This window comes from Schistocerca nitens, chromosome 9 (assembly GCF_023898315.1).
Source record: "Schistocerca nitens isolate TAMUIC-IGC-003100 chromosome 9, iqSchNite1.1, whole genome shotgun sequence".
Taxonomy (NCBI): Eukaryota; Metazoa; Arthropoda; class Insecta; order Orthoptera; family Acrididae; genus Schistocerca; species Schistocerca nitens.
Window position 1 is genome coordinate 419,884,429 of NC_064622.1, and position 17,906 is coordinate 419,902,334.

Genomic DNA, 17,906 nt, shown 5'->3' on the forward strand with positions numbered 1-17,906 from the left:
TGTTCCACATCCTGGAGGATTTCCTCACTATGGATCAATTGGAATGAAAGTAAATCTAATCTAATCTAATGTATAGATTGTGACGTGTATAGTAGATATTTTTCTTCTGTTTTGAGCAGCTTCATGTGAATTTCATCCACAATTTACGAAATTGTTGCCATATGTTAAGTTTACCATTTCACTACTCAGGTTTCACACTTATTTGGACTATAGACAAATTGTATGCAACAAGAACACTGTTTATTATAAGCAGAAATTTGTTAGATGCTATGTATTTCCTTCTATACCCTTTGCAGTTTTTTGTAAGCTAACCTATACTTATGTTCGTAGGGAAAGGATGATCATTCAACCTTAAATTTTCTTGTAATTTTGGAATTTAACTTTGAGAATCTGTATTCTACCTTCTGGCATCATTTTGTACACCATTTGGCAAACCTTACAGTAGGTCACAAAATATTGTAAACACATTGTTTGCATATATATGAGGGGCATGTTGTAATGGTACCTACTGCTGTAGATATACTATTTCTCAACAGTAGTTGTTGATATCAGTATTATTTTTTGAATAATATCTCATCTGCTTTTCTGAAACCTTCCATATAATTTTATACACAGCACCATACCATATGTTATAGTTCAAGCTCAAATTTATGAAAAGGAATTACTTTTTAAAATATTTTAGTTTTGATGACATAATTTGTAAGTACTAGCCCCGAATGTACAGTTAAAATTATTATTATTATTTGAAACATTTGAAATTAGAAATTATTGGCACACTTAAAATTTGTATTATTAATTACACAATCCTTTACTGTTTACTATGTTTATTTCTGGATTCATTTATGAAATAACAATTGAAATTAATAATGTAACAGAAACTAATAGAAATTCATTTTATAAGAAAAACTGTAAGCCCTTTGGAATATTTTTATTTCCACTCAGTGTGAGAGTCCTAAACATGTTTCTGAGGTGTGATCAGAAGTATTTTTGTATTTTTGCATGAACAATGTAATTTCAGCGTTGTTAACATGAAAAATCAAAATAATGTATGAGATACTAAAATATGAGAAAATATATTTACATAAAAAATGCAGCAAAAAAACTCCTCTGATTTATTTAGTTCAAACAAACTATGAGGACCTGTTGTGACATTTTCAGCTTCAAGAATAATGGGAGCCAACTCAATATTAGACACTAAGTACACTATAACGTTTATTGTAAGCTTTGCTCCTCTCAAACCTTCATAAAAGACTTTGCTGGACATTGTTTAATGTGGACAATAAATTGGAATCAGGAAGGAGGGGGGGGGGGGGGAGATTACAGGCTCCTCATGCTACACTATCCTTTGCAAGTATCTTGATCTCTAAGTAACTGCTGCAACCTACATCCTTCTAAATCTGCTTAGTATATTCATCTCTTGGTCTCCCTATACAATTTTTACCCTCCACACTTCTCTTCCATACTAAATTGAAGAGCCCTTGATGCCTCAGAACAAGTCGTACTAACTGATCCCTTCTCCTAGTCAAGTTGTGCCACAAATTCCTCTTCTCCTCAATTCTATTCAGTACCTCTTCATTAGTTACACGATCTACCCATCTGATCTTCAGAATTTTTCTGTAGCACCACATTTTGAAAGCTTCTATTCTTGTATTGTATAAACTATTTATTGTCCATGTTTCGCTTCCATACATGACTACACTCCATATAAATACTTTCAGAAAGGACTTCCTAATAATTAAATCTATACCAAATTTCTCTTCTTCAGAAACGCTTTCCTTGCCATATCCAGTCTACATTTTATATCCTCTCTACTTTGATCATCCCCAGTTATTTTACTTCACAAATAGCAAAACTCATCTACTACTTTAAGAGTCTGATTTCCAAATCTAATTCCCTCAGCATCACCTGATTTAATTCAACTACATTCCATTATCCTCATTTTGCTATTGTTGATGATCATCTTACATTCTCCTTTCAAGACACTGTCCATTTCGTTCAATTGCTCTTCCAGGTCCTTTTCTGTCTGTGACAGAATTACAATGTCATTGGTAAACATCAAATTTTTTGAAATTTCCTGGCAGATTAAAACTGTGTGCCAGACCGAGACTCGAACTCGGGACCTTTGCCTTTCGCGGGCAAGTGCTCTACCAAATAGTTCTGCAAGTTTCGCAGGAGAGCTTGTGTAAAGTTTGGAAGGTAGGAGACGAGGTACTGGCAGAAGTAGAGCTGTGAGGACGGGGCGTGAGTCGTGCTTGGGTAGCTCAGTCGGTAGAGCACTTGCCCGCGAAAGGCAAAGGTCCCAAGTTCAAGTCTCGGTCCGCACACAGTTTTAATCTGCCAGGAAGTTTCATATCAGCGCACACTCCGCTGCAGAGTGAAAATCTCATTCTGGTTTCATCAATTTTTTTATTTCTTCTCCGTGGATTTTAATTCCTACTCTGAATTTTTCTTTAGTTTCCTTCACTGCTTGCTCAATATACAGACTGAATAACATCGGGGACAGGCTACAACTCTCTCTCACTCCCTTCTCTACCACTGCTTTGCTTTCATGCCCATCAACTCTTGTAACTGCCATCTGGTTTCTGAACAAATTGTAAATAGCCATTTGGTCCCTGTATTTTACCCTGACACATTCAGAATTTGAAAGGGAGTATTTCATCAACAGTGTCAAAAGCTTTCTCTAAGTCAACAAATGCTAGAAATGTAGGTTTGACTTTCCTTAGCTTATGTTCTAGTGCAAGTCATAGGGTCAGTATTGCCCTGTTTGTTCCAACATTTCTATGGAATCCAAACTGATCTTCCGTTAGGTTGGCTTCTACCAGGTTTTTCCATTCATCTGTGAAGAATTTGTGTTAGTATTTTGCAATCGTGACTAATTAAACTAATAGTTCAGTAATTTTCACACCTCTCAACACTTGCTTTCTTTGGGATTGGAATTATTTTATTCTTCTTGAAGTATGAGTGAGGGTATTTCACCTATCTCATACATCTTGCCCACCAGATAGAAGAGTTTGGTCATGGCTGGCACTCCCAAGGCTATCAGTAGTTCTAACAGAATGTTGTCTACTCCTGGGCCCTTGTTTCTGCTTAGGTCTTTCAGTATTCTGTCAACTTCTTCACACAGTATCATATCTCCCATCTCATCTTCATCTATGTACTCTTCCACGCCCTTAATATTGTCCCGAAGTACATCATACTTGTATAGACCCTCTATGCACTTCTTCCACCTTTCAACTTTCCTTTTTTTGCTTAGGACTTGTTTACCATTTGAGCTCTTGATATTCATACAGGTGGTTCCCTTTTCCCTAAAGGTCTCTCTAATTTCTCTGTAGGTAGCATCTATGTTACCCCTAGTGATGTATGCTTCTACATAATTACATTTGTCCTCTAGCCATTCCTGCTTAGCCATTTAGCATTTCCTGTTGAACTCATTCTGATACATTTTTATTTCTTTTGTCCTGTTTCATTTACTACATTATTATAGTTTCTTCTTTCATCAATTAAGTATCTCTAGCCCTCATCCTTTTGCTACCTTCACTATTTTATCTCTCAAAACGAGCCATTCTTCTTCCATGGTATTCCTTTCCTCTGTTCTTGTCAATTGTTCCCTAACGCTCCCTCTGACACTTTATACAACCTATAGTTTCTACGTATCTGCAGTTTCTTCAGTCTTAACCTGCAGTCATATCCAATAAATTGTGGTCAGAGTTGATGTCTGCCCCTGGAAATGTTTCAAAATTTAAAACCTGGTTCCTAAATCTCTGTCTTACCATTATATAATCTATCTGACACTTTCCAGTGCCTCCAGGTCTCTTCCACATATACAACCTTCTTTTATGTCTCTTAAACCAAGTGTTACCAATGATTAAGTTACACTCTATGCAAAATTCTACTAGGCAGCATCCTCTTTCATTCCTTACCCTCATTCCGTATTCACCTACCAGTTTTCCTACTATTGATTTCCAGTCATCCATGGCTATTAAATTTTCAGCTCCCTTAACTATGTGAACAATTTCTTTTATCTGCTCATACATTTCTTCAATTTCTTCATCATCTGTGGAGGTAGTTGGCATATAAACTTGTACTACTGTAGTAGGCATGGGCTTCATGTGTATCTTGGCTACAAAAATGCATCCAACATGGTCTTTGTCCCATTTTCCTATTTTTTTTTAATTCATTATTGAACCTACTCCTGGATTACCCATATTTGATTCATAACCATGTATTCATCTGATCAGAAGTATTGTTTCTCCTGCAACCAAACTTCACTAATTCCTACTATATCTAAATTTAACCTGTCCATTTCCCTTTTTAAATTTTCTAACCTGCCTGCTCAATTAAGGGATCTGACATTCCACACTCCAATCCATAGAATGTCAGTTTTGTTCATCCTGATAATGATATCCTCCTGAGTAGTCCCTGCCCAGATATCCAAATGGGGGACTATTTCACCTCAAGAATATTTTACCCAATAGGATGCCATCATCATGTAACCACATAGTAAAGCTGCATGCCCTCGGGAAAAATTATGACTGTAGTTTCCCCTTGCTTTCAGGTGTTCACAGTACCAACACAGCAAGGCCGTTTTAGTTGATGTTACAAGGCCAGATCAGTCAATCATCCAGACTGTTACCCTTGCAACTACTGAAAAGGCTGCTGCCCCTCTTCAGGAACCACACATTGGTCTGGCCTCTTAACAGATACCCTTCCATTGTGGTTGCATCTAAGGTACGGCTATCTGCATCATTGAGGCACACAAGCCTCCCCACCAAAGGCAAGGTCCATGTTTCATGGGTGTTACTGAATAATATCTGGGGAAAACTGAAAGTATCAAGAGAGAGAGGTGGTCAGGTGGTGGGTTGGGGTGGGAAAGAAAGAGTGAAAGAGAGATAGAGAGAGAGAGAGAGAGAGAGAGAGAGAGAGAGAGCGAGAGAGAGAGAGTGTGTGTGAGAGAAAGAGAGAGAGAGAGAGAGAGAGAGAACTGTTTAGATTTTTACTACAATTACCATCATTTTGTAAGTTAATTCTATCTGTTGCTGAACAAATGACAGTGTCCTAAAATGTTTGAAGTTCAACCATGGTGTTGAAGAAGTAAGAACTCATTTGTATTTTTAGGCTTTCGTGGCAGATGATAGTATGTGGTGCTGATGACCATGGCCACCTGAAAATGGCAAGTTAGCTTCCTGAAATATTGGACCATTTGGATGATGCCACCTGGCTTAATACCTGAGATTTTGAGTGTTCACTTAACTAAATTGTCAACAGTGTGCATTGTGAAACACATTATGTGTTATATCCATTTGCAGTGATCTGGAAAGTATTCTTATTACAGAATGGAGAAAAATATCACTCAGGTAGTATGCGGAATAGCTAATTACTCTTTTACAAGTCTCTAGAAATTCAGAGGTACTAATAACAAAATACTCTAGAAATAAGCCTAATTATTAGTGAAGTTGGATGTCAGGGAGAGGTGTTGTTTGTTGTTGTTGTGGTCTTCAGTCCTGAGACTGGTTTGATACTGCTCTCCATGCTACTCTATCATGTGCAAGCTTCTTCATCTCCCAGTACCTACTGCAACCTACATCCTTCTGTATCTGCTTAGGGTATTCATCTCTTGGTCTCCCTCTACAATTTTTACCCTCCACGCTGCCCTCCATTACTAAATTGGTGATCCCTTGATGCCTCAGAATGTGTCCTACAAACTAATACCTTCTTCTAGTCAAGTGTGCCACAAACTTCTCTTCTCCCCAATCTTATTCCATACCTCCTCATTAGTTGTGTGATCTACCCATCTAATTTTCAGCATTCTTCTGTAGCACCACATTTCAAAAGCTTCTATTCTCTTCTTGTCCAAACTATTTATCGTCCATGTTTCACTTTCATACAAATACTTTGAGAAACGATTTCCTGACACTTAAATTTATACTCGATGTTAACAAATTTCTCTTCTTCAGAAACGCTTTCCTTGCCATTGCCAGCCTACATTTATATCCTCTCTGCTTCGACCATCATCAGTTATTTTGCTCCCCAAATAGCAAAACTCCTTTACTACTTTAAGTGTCTCATTTCCTAATCTAATTCCCTCAGCATCACCCGACTTAATTCAACTACATTCCATTATCATCATTTTGCTTTCATTGGTGTTCATCTTATATACTCCTTTCAAGACAATGTCTAATCCGTTCAACTGCTCTTCCAAGTCCTTTGCTGTCTCTGACAGTATTACAATGTCATCGGCAAACCTCAAAGTTTTTATTTCTTCTCCATGGATTTTAATACCTACTCCAAATTTTTCTTTTGTTTCCTTCACTGCTTGCTCAATATACAGATTGAATAACATCGGGGAAAGGTTACAACCCTGTCTCACTCCCTTCCCAACCACTGCTTCCCTTTCATGTCCCTCAACTCTTATAACTGCCATCTGGTTTCTGTACAAATTATAAATAGCCTTTTGCTCCCTATATTTTACCCCTGTCACCTTCAGAATCTGAAAGAGAGTATTCCAGTCAACATTGTCAAAAGCTTTCTCTAAGTCTACAAATGTTAGAAACGTAGGTTTGCATTTCCTTAATCTAGCTTCTAAGATAAGTCGTAGTGTCAGTATTGCCTCACGTGTTCCAACATTTCTACGGAATCCAAACTGATCTTCCCCAAGGTCAGCTTCTACCAGTTTCTCCATTCATCTGTAAAGAATTCGTGTTAGTATTTTGCAGCCGTGGCTTATTAAACTGATAGTTCGGTAATTTTCACATCTGTCAGCATCTGCTTTCTTTGGGATTGGAATTATTATATTCTTCTTGAAGTCTGAGGGTTCATCACCTGTCTCATACATCTTGCTCACCAGATGGTAGAGTTTTGTCAGGACTGGCTCTCCCAAGGCCGTCAGTAGTTCTAAAGGAATGTTGTCTACTCCCGGGGCCTTGTTTCAACTCAGGTCTTTCCGCGTCCTGTCAAACTCTTCACGCAGTATCGTATCTCCCATTTCATCTTCATCTACATACTCTTCCATTTCCATAATATTGTCCTCAAGTACATCGCCCTTGTATAGACCCTCTATATACTCCTTCCACCTTTCTGCTTTCCCTTCTTAGCTTAGAACTGGGTTTCCATCTGAGCTCTTGATATTCATACAATTGGTTCTCTTTTCTCCAAAGGTCTCTTTTTTACCTGTAGGCAGTAACTATCTTACCCCTAGTGAGATAAGCCTCTACATCCTTACATTTGTCCTCTAGCCATCCCTGCTTAGCCATTTTGCACTCCCTGTCGATCTCATTTTTGAGACGTTTGTATTCCTTTTTGCCTGCTTCATTTACTGCATTTTTATATATCTTCCTTCCATCAATTAAATTCAATATTTCTTCTGTTACCCAAGGATTTCTACTAGCCCTCGTCTTTTTACCTACTTGATCCTCTGCTGCCTTCACTACTTTATCCCTGAAAGCTACCCATTCTTCTTTTACTGTATTTCTTTCCCCCATTCCTGTCAATTGTTCCCTTATGCTCTCCCTGAAACTCTGTACAACCTCTGGTTTAGTCTGTTTATCCAGGTCCCATCTCCTTAAATTCCCACCTTTTTGCAGTTTCTTCAGTTTTAATCTACAGTTCATAACCAATAGATTGTGGTCAGTGTCCACATCTGCCCCTGGAAATGTCTTACAATTTAAAACCTGGTTCCTAAATCTCTGTCCATTATATAATCTATCTGATACCTTCTAGTATCTCCAGGATTCTTCCATGTATACAACCTTCTTTCATGATTCTTGAACCAAGTGTTAGCTATGATTAAGTTATGCTCTGCGCAAAACTCTACCAGGCGGCTTCCTCTTTCATTTCTTACCCCCAGTCCATATTCACCTACTATATGTCCTTCTCTCTCTTTTCCTACTCTCGAATTGCAGTCACCCATGACTATTAAATTTTCATCTCCCTTCACTTTCTGAATAATTTCTTTTATTTCATCATACATTTCTTCAATTTCTTCATCATGTGCAGAGCTAGTTGGCATATAAACTTGTATTACTGTGGTAGGTGTGGGCTTTGTGTCTATCTTGGCCACTATAATGCGTTCACTATGCTGTCTGTAGTAGCTTACCCGCTCTCCTATTTTTTTATTCATTATTAAACCTATTCCTGCATTACCCCTATTTGATTTTGCATTTATAACCCTGTCTTCGCCTGACCAAAAGTCTTGTTCCTCCTGCCACCGAACTTCAATAATTCCCACTATATCTAACTTCAACCTATCCATTTCCCTTTTTAAATTTTCTAACCGACCTGCCCGATTAACCTATTAGCGCCGGAATTAATTTTTTCATGATTTTTTAAAGAAAATTGTGTTATTATGTCTGTAAAAGGCATAAATTGCACAACAGAGTTGTTTTGACGAAAATCATTACCGCCATTAGCAAGATATTTGATGTTGCCATATGGCAACACTAGGCGCTTTCACTACCTAAATTTATATGGATCACAACTTCAACTAAAATAAGTGAGTCCTTGAAATTTCTTATTACATATACAAGTTTTGTGCAAATTTATTATTCAACCTTCATCATGCAATTGATACTTTATAACACAGTACAATTATTAATCAAAAATCAAATCTTGAACTCAGCATTATTTTACATGAAATGGAATAAAACAGTCAATACACACTCCCACATTACACTTTGAACACATTGTTCTCACAATAGCTTTACAGTCCTTGTGTGCACACCTTTTCTTCTTCTTTCCTTCTGTGTACTGGACGAGGTGGTCAGTCTTATCAAACCTAATTGAATCTGATATGCAGCTGTCGGAACATGCCCTTGATGCGGATGGTCTCCCGGCTCCTTTTGGTAAAGCTTAGTGTCTTTGCAAGTACACTGTTCCTACTTCGCTCTTGAAATCAAGCTGAGAAATAGTTTTGTTTCTTGCTTTATCATACAAAATCCAACTGTTTTATATGGCGACATCTAACATCCATGTAAAGAGACACCAATACCATTTCTTGCTTCTTATTGCAATGTGATAGCACACTAGATTCTGTCCATCTGATCAGTACCTCCCATATATGTTTATATTTGGCTACCAGTTTTGGTCTGGGAATCATTATATTTCGCTTTTGTAGTTGCGAGAATCTCTTGACTTGGCCAACTTCTTGTGCACAACATGAAGAAGAGATCATTGTGACAATTGAGCTGTCCAGCCACCACACATACAATAATCCATCATTCTTCTCTATTGCTCTCTCAAAATATCCCTGATCTTTCTTGGAAAATAATTTTGGGGCTCAACAAACACATCACCTTCAATATCCTCATTATAAAGAATCTCCAGTGCCTCAGCAAGCAAGAAACTTCTTCTAAAACAAAAAAGAGAAAATTCGTCCTTTTACTGAGTACAAGCGTCTAGCGTTGCCATATGACAACACCGACGTTCAAACGACCTACATGATCGTAATTTATTTCACAGCAAGCAGTAATCTCTAAAGAATATATATTTGAGTATTTAAAGCACAACCATACTAAAAAACCAAATTATATATCGTAAATTACTGTGTAAAACATACTTACTCAAACTTATACTCCATTTTTCTTCGTCAAACAACGACTTCCAACACTGCTTACACTGAAGAATTTAAACGTATTTTTAAAACTGTTGCATTGTAGTGATCTTAACAGTCTTGCGGAATGGAATCCAGTGCTGCCAACACTCTCGCTTCGTAGATGTTGTGGAATCAATGATTTTAAAAAAGGGTTACAAACGTTGCCATATGGCAACGCACGGCACTAATGGGTTAAGGGATCTGACATCCCACGCTCCGATCCGTAGAACACCAGTTTTCTTTCTCCTGATAACGATGTCCTCCTGAGTAGTCCCCGCCCAGAGATCCAAATGGGGGACTACTTTACCTCTGGAATATTTTACCCAAGAGGACGCCATCATCATTTAACTATACAGTAAAGCTGCATGCCCTCGGGAAAAATTACGGCTGTAGTTTCCCCTTGCTTTCAGCCGTTCGCAGTACCAGCACAGCAAGGCCATTTTGGTTAGTGTTACAAGGCCAGATCAGTCAATCATCCAGACTGTTGCCCCTGCAACTACTGAAAAGGCTGCTGCCCCTCTTCAGGAACCACACGTTTGTCTGGCCTCTCAACAGATACCCCTCCATTGTGGTTGCACCTACGGTTCGGCTATCTGTATCGCTGAGGCACACAAGCCTCCCCACCAACGGCAAGGTCCATGGTTCATGGGAGGGGAGGGAGGAGGTAGCAGTCTTAATATAATTTACTGAACAAAAAAATTTTAACGTAAAATCATTTAATGCATAGACCACAATTTTCAATATATAGTTAAAGGACAGTGACTAGTTTTGGTTGTTCTTAACAACCATCTTCAGACCATTACTTCACAAGATGATGATAATAAAGGTTGAAAACGCCAAGTGTCATTAATAAAAAAATGAATCACAGGCCCATGCTTTGCAACTGTATAGCATGTGTTATAGTGAGAGCAGTATGAGCAATGGTAACAAGAATTGTCAGCTGTTCCATAGTCTAGCTAGCAAAGGAGTGATCCAGCATGGCATATAAAATAGTGATCCGCAGTGGGATTTTGGAACATATACTATGTTTATTTAGTTATTTATTTCATGTTCCGTAGATCCAGTTAGTGAGTCAATCACAAGGACATGGAACGTGTCAGATTTTACAGGTTTCAATTTAAACTTACAATAAATACAAGGGCAATTCAATGCCAAATTGTACATAGTTTAAGTAAGACATGCTATAAATACAGTAATAGATACAATGTCAGCTAGATAACAGAACAACCATTTAACAGAAAAGGGAGTTTCAAATAAAAGTTATAAATAAGACCACGAAGTTAAATCAGATATTAGGCCTACAAGAGTAAATACAGGTACAGCCAATCTGTTGCTACAAAATGTGTGATAATGCTCAAATGCTCAATAAAATCAGTTGAACTAGTTCTAGACGCAATAAGTTTAGTGATGGTATACATTCTCTTTCAAATATTCACCCACGGTATAAAAAGATTTCTCTCTCAGGTAATCGTTGAGAACTTGTTTAAATTTTGGCAGTTCTGTATGAACACATTTGATGTGTAGTGGGAGAGCATTGAACAGCTTAATGCTGGAGTAGTAAACTCCTTTTTGTACCAGAGTGAGACGTTTCATTTCGACATGTAGATTGTTTTTGTTTCTGGTGTTGTAGCCATGGAATTTACCGTTGTCTTGGTAGATAGAATAATTTTTGCACACAAAGGTCAGCAAGAAAAAAATATACTGTGAGGCAGTTGTTGGATACCTATCTTTCGAAACAAGTGCCTGCAAGAGTGTCTTTGATGGACCAAACACATTATTCTGATTGCTTTTTTTTGGATGGTGAAAACTTTCTTTGCAAATGGTTGGTTCCCCAAGAATGTGATTGTATGACATCAATGAATGGAAGTAGCCAACATAGGCAACCTTAATGGCATCAACTTCAGCCTCTGAATTACCCGTAATGCAAATGTTGCCGAGCTAAGTTTTATTACATAGATGGAGAATGTGAACTGAGCAATTACATTTGTTGTCTATATAAACACCCAGGAATTTTGTATCTTCAACTTTCTGTATTGCTTAATCTCTACATTTTATGTTAATTTCATTGAGATTACTTTGTGGTGTATGAAACCTCATATAATGAGTTTTATTTGCATTGAGTGAGAGACCATTTGAGGAGAACCAATTTAAGATGTGTTTGAACATTATGAATTACCTCAAAGAACGTGACTTATTAACAAATAGCTACAATATATTCAGAAAATACTGTTCTTGTAAAATATAATTAGCTCTTTATTCTCATGAGGTAATGAGTGCTATCAACAGCAGATGTCAGATTTATTACATATATTTTAGATTTCCAGAAGGCTTTTGACACCATTCCTCACAAGTGACTTCTAAACAAATTGCGTGCCTATTGAGTATTGCTTCAGTTGTGTGACTGGATTCTTGAGTTCCAGTCAGAAAGATAACAGTTCATAGTAACTGACATAAAGTCATTGAGTAAAACAGAAGTAATAACTGGCGTTTCCCAAGGAAATGTGATACACCATCTGCCATTCCTAATCTACACAAATGACTTATGAGTCAATCTGAGCAGCCCTTTTAGATTGTTTGCAGATGATGCCATCACTTACCATCAGGTAAGGTCATCAGTTGATGAAAACCAAATGTGTAATGATTTATACAAGACATCTATATCATGTAAAAAGTGGTAACTGACTCTAAATAATAAAAAAGTATGAAGTCATCCACATGGCTACTAAACGAAGTCTGCTAAAGCTTGGTTACACAATAAGTCAGGGAAATCTAAAGACCATAAATTCAACTAGATGCTTAGAGATCACAATTATAAATAACTTAAATTGGAGCAATCACGTAAATAATGTTGTGAGGAAAGCAAACCACTGCGCGGATTTAGTTGAGTAGTCTAAGGCACTACAGTCATGGACTGTACGGCTGGTTCCGGCGGAGTTTCCGAGTCCTCCCTCAGGCATGGGTGTGTGTGTTTGTTCTTAGGATAATTTAGATTAAGTAGTGTGTAAGCTTAGGGACTGATGATCTTAGCAGTTAAGTCCCATAAGATTTCACACACATTTGAACATTTGAGGAAAGCAAACCAAGAACAGCAGTTTATTGGCAGAACATATAGGAAGTGCGACAGGTCTAGAAAAGAGATTGTTTACACATGCTTGCCTGTCCTATTGTGGAGTAATGGTGTGTGGTGTGGGATCTACTCACCTGGGACTGATGGAAGACATCAAAAAAATTCAAGAAGGGTAGCTGATTCTGTATTATTGCAAAATAGAGGAGAGAGTGCTATGGACATGATACGTGAATTGGGGTGCTTAACTTTAAAAGAAGGGCATTTTTCATTGTGGCAGGATCTTCTCATGAAATTTCAATCACCGACTTTCTATTTCAATTGTGAAGATATTCCGTTGGTACCCACCCATATACAGAGAAGTGATTGTCATAATAAAATCAGAAAAATCATAGCTTGCTCTGAAAGATTTAAAAACTCCTTTTTCCCATGCACCAGTACCCTGACAGGATGTCCATTAGACCTCGGAGGAATGATAATCTTGGCAGAAAAGTAGAAAATTGATCCAACAACTCGTGCACTGACAGATGGGCACACAGGAGAAACATTGATGGACTGAAAACTAAGAGAAGAATGCAAATTATGTATGCAGTGGCTGAAGATGGGTTCGACATGTAATTAAAATGGTGTTACTTGAATAAATCACAAATACTACAAGAGAAATTATCAGATTTCATTGGTGTCACTAAAAGTTGAATTTGTTCAAACGTTTTGGTGCCACTAACTTTCCACCATGACAAGTTAGTGCCATGCGACTCCAATCCAGCAGCTGTCTTTTGCGACACCAGCAGTATATATATGTTTTTTTTGTGTCAGAAAATGTTAAAGAATAATGTGTTGAGAATCACAGAAACTGGAATTTGAAGAATCTACTAGATAAAATGATATGCAGTATAAAAAATAGTTTTTGAGAAGCTTGTAACAATATCTTTCCACTATGTGTACTGGAAAATTTTTAAAATGCAAGTGAGGTAATTTTTGTGAGTTGGATATAAGTGTGTTTTTACTGAAATCACAAGCAGTACATGTTGGGCATTTCATGTTGTATGATAACAGCCAGATGAAAGAGTATACATTAATAAGAGCAATATTATTATTTATTGTTATTCATATATGGACCCAATAGGACCATGCGAGGTACAATCAATCAATGTCACTTTTTATGGTTGGCCTTTCTTTGTGTCCAAATTTATTTCATCCTTTCAGAGTGTAGTCTTTTTCTTTCCTCAGACCATGGGGTTCCATTCCATTTTCTAATCTCCCTCTGACAAACTTTCCTATGAAATATCTTTTGTCTGAATGTTTTTCTGTATGTAACATCTCCCTTAGTTATATTGACTACTTTAGGATCATCCTTAATTGCAGTGATCCATTTAATTTGCTCAGTTTTGCCCTTACCTCTGTTTTTGTTGAGTTTTACTATTTGTTTTGTCATCCTAGTGGGACCCATTCCATTAATGTGCTCATAAAATTTAAATCTTAATTTTCTCATATCACTATTTATGTCCATGTATTCTTCTATTTCATTTTTACTTCTCAGCCTATGAGTTTCTCCATCAGTAATTTTGGGGCCTAATATTTTCCTAATAATATTTCTTCTTTCTTTTAAATTTCTTCAGTATTCATCTTTCTATTTAAAATTAAAGTTTCTGCTCCATAAGACATTCAGGTTTGATTACAATGGTTTAATGCCTAAGTTCACTGAATTTAGAAAGAGATTTTTTAGTATAAATATGTTTTTCATGCCTCTAATGAGCATGTGATAGCAAATTTATGCCCTGAATGCATAAATGTTCATACCATATGGTCTATGAGTAATACTTTTTGTAAATAAATTACATTGAAGATACACCAATAAATCTGAATAACTAATAACAGAAGGCCATTTCCCAGCAGCTCAGTTTATTTCACAACTGGAGGAAAGTAAAGAACTGTGGTTAATGTGAACTGGCCTGACTGTATTCAGTTTCTGGTAGTGACAATATAATCTGGTCATAAGTGCACTTAAAGGTCTGAAAATTATGGTTACAAGAGAATGTCTTGGAGGCTAGATTCTAGCTAAACATATTAGATTATGAAAGGGTAAATATCAGGTGTGTGCAATAGTTTGTATCAATGATGTAGCCATTAAGGGGCAGGGGAAGGTAGTTTCCCCTCTCTTCTTGCCTACAAAAAACCACCACAAATCAAACTTGCACCACATCTAACCAAGCAGACAGATGCCACTACATGTCATGAATATTCATTAATAGAAAGTGTTCCCAGAATCATTTACTGTGATATATCAAAACTATTTCATCATTTGTCCAGAAATTAACATTTACTGTCTTTCTGCCCCCCCCCCCCCCCACTCATCAAGCCTAAAAATCAGATTTTGAGTATACACTTGCTTTGTACTTCATGACAGAATCAATGAAAGACTATGAGTAGCAACTGCGTATGCAGGCATGAGAGTTTTGTGGAAGTCCTGTAGCATCATGACCAGCACTGAGTCAACACTGCTGTGAAACAAGTGAGCAAAGAGTTGAACTGGGTGCTGTTAACTGAAATAAAATCTCATATGTATGCAGTGCCTGTCACCACAGTTGGGAGATAGGAATATTCTAAACATCAATGTTGACATGTAGCCTTGGCCTGCTCAATAACCATATATATGTCCAATCGAGCATGTATGGGACATCATCAGTTGACAACCAGCTTTATCCACAACCAGCATTAATTATCCCTATATTGACTCTGACCAAGTACAACAGACATGGAACTCCATTCCACAAACTGATATCCAGTAGCTGCACAACAAAATGAATGCACGTTTCCATTCAACATTCTGGCAGTTATGTCAGTTATTAATGTATCTACATTTCACATTTGCAATGGTTTTTCTCATGTTTATATTAACCTGTGATCATGCAACATAATCACTTTAATATGTTACCTAGAAAAGTGTATTCCTGAAATTCCATTGCTCTGTAGTTATTATTCCTTGGTGTTGGAACTTTTTATCCATCAGTTGACTGATACTACCAGTTCCACAAAACTTATTTTATCTAGGAAGATATTGTGATTTACACAATCAAACAGCTTAGACGGGTCACAGAAAATGCCAACCTGTGATGTTATGTTGTATAATGTAAATAGACCGGTGTGTTACTTTCTGTTGTGAGCTTTGGTTCTCCAAAAAAACTATTGTACACAGCCATTATTGAAAAGAAATTGTTTCACTACTATGATGGGCTCAAATTTCTCCTATTAGGGTATAACTTTGCAGCTGTTTATGCTTCATAATGTTCATTTGACTGAAACTAGTAGTGAAATGAATTGTGCAGATGAAGTTCCATCATGAATTTTAACAATTATTTTCCAACTGAATACCTCCATCTGCAAACATACATAGATTAAAAACATACCTGCTACCTGGGACTGATCATGTATAACCCCTCCATTTGAATCAACAATGATGTTATCCCGTTCTCTGGCCTGCTGTCCTGTCCCTCATGTCACTATGTTCCATATAGGACTACATTCCATATGGATTATGTCTGTTGTTGGAATGATTTTTGATGTAAGGTGCACACTTATTGATTTTGAAATGACTTTCTTAGTCACCTTGCATCATTTTTGGAGTATGCAACTACTGCAGGATCTCTACGTGTTCTTGCCAACAGATACATTTCCCTTCTCCTTTCACATTATGCTTTAATTTGTCTAGTAATCCATGTTTCTTTACTTGGATGTTTAATGTCCTTTCTGATAATTTTACGACGAAAGCTGTTTTCAAACAACAATATGACTTTATCACGAAATAAATTAAATTTTATTTCAGCATTTAATTCACTATAAATTTTATCCCAGGTCATGTGTTGTAAGCTATTTGTGGTGTCGATTTCATCGGCGCCAACATCGATATGCATTAATCTTTGGACTCTAAGAATTATCTTTGGCTGTTCCACCATGTTCAGTTCAGTTATTTGTGATCCTCGTATGTGTTAAGGTTAATAAATGAACTATTGCTAAATGGGTGTGATTATTGGTGCAACCAACCCAGTAATCCTCCTCACTGGTGACCCCGAGTTGTATCATCTTCTGTTTTTGCCGTTTTACTGTGTCCGCGATCTCCACGTCTGTTATTTTTGCATGTATTACATCGACACAGCACTCAAACAATGACTTCGGCCCAGCGCCTCACGCCGGATTTTGTGATCGACATACATTGTGTTGCGGGCGATGTACACCTGTCAGGACTGCAACACGATGCCTCTCACTCGATAATCCCCCCGATTTCACCAGACGTTTTCGAGCCTGCAACAATAGGTGAGGTTAGGAGTGCACATGACCCCAGCTATCAAACGCCTTTGTTCCCACCACATGTGCCCTCCCTCATCGACTGTGCAGTTACCTCTTATGGATCTCCGTGTAGTGAAGGACCAATGCCGATTTCTGCAAATGCTTCATCGGACAACTTACTACCACCAAGACAATGATTTGCCTTGCCACGATCCATGCAGTACAATGCAGATACCTGCCATGTGGCCGGAACTGCTTTGTTCACAGGTCTACCTCCTCAGCATCTGACCATGCCCACGCCTGCCTCAGCTCAGCATCAGAATATGCCTCCCTACTTCGATACCTTGGCCTGCAACAGGAACAATAACTTGTTATCCATGCCTGACCTCCACCTCTGTCCCACTGCTACGCCTCAGTGTTTTGTGCCACGACATTCACCTTATCCGCACACCGTTTTGAGTGGAGTGACTATGAACAGTGAACATTCACACATTCCATCCCACGTTCGACATCATTTCCCACACTCTGCTTCTGGACAGCCCACACCTCCGCAGCCTCCTGCAATGCAGGTGGCTCCAGCTCTGATCATACGTCAAGCTTTCCGTGGACTAACATGCATTCTCAAACTTTGAACTTTTTCTCACCTGTCGCTGCCGCGCCGGCACCAGTCGAGCTTCCGCTGCCATTCTCAGCACATCTCGGTGCCTCAATCCATGTCAGTCTTCCGTGACACGTCAATCCAAACACACCCACAACGTTTTGAGCTTCCGCAACCGCAGTCGACACATTATGGTGTCTCACCTGCATCGGCCTTCCATGATGCGATGAACAGCCGTCATTGCCATGTCCCCTGGAGGCACACTCTCCTGGAATACTACAGCAACAAAAGCTCAATTCAGGCAGTGTCCTGACGAACTCAACTCAACCTGTTCTTCTGAACATTCTACAATGCTTACCGATGCTGTCACCGAT

At 38.0% G+C, this 17,906-nt stretch overlaps 1 protein-coding gene across 1 annotated transcript in view; it reads left to right on the forward strand.

Annotated features, from left to right (window-relative positions):
- LOC126204286 (numb-like protein) overlaps positions 1-17,906 on the forward strand; it is a 434,856-nt gene that overhangs the window by 88,301 nt on the left and 328,649 nt on the right. Inside the window, exon 2 of the mRNA XM_049938673.1 lies at positions 5,116-5,354. Within this exon, the coding sequence (XP_049794630.1) occupies positions 5,334-5,354 (21 nt within the window). The 5' untranslated portion in view covers positions 5,116-5,333. The remainder of the gene's footprint in view (positions 1-5,115; positions 5,355-17,906) is intronic.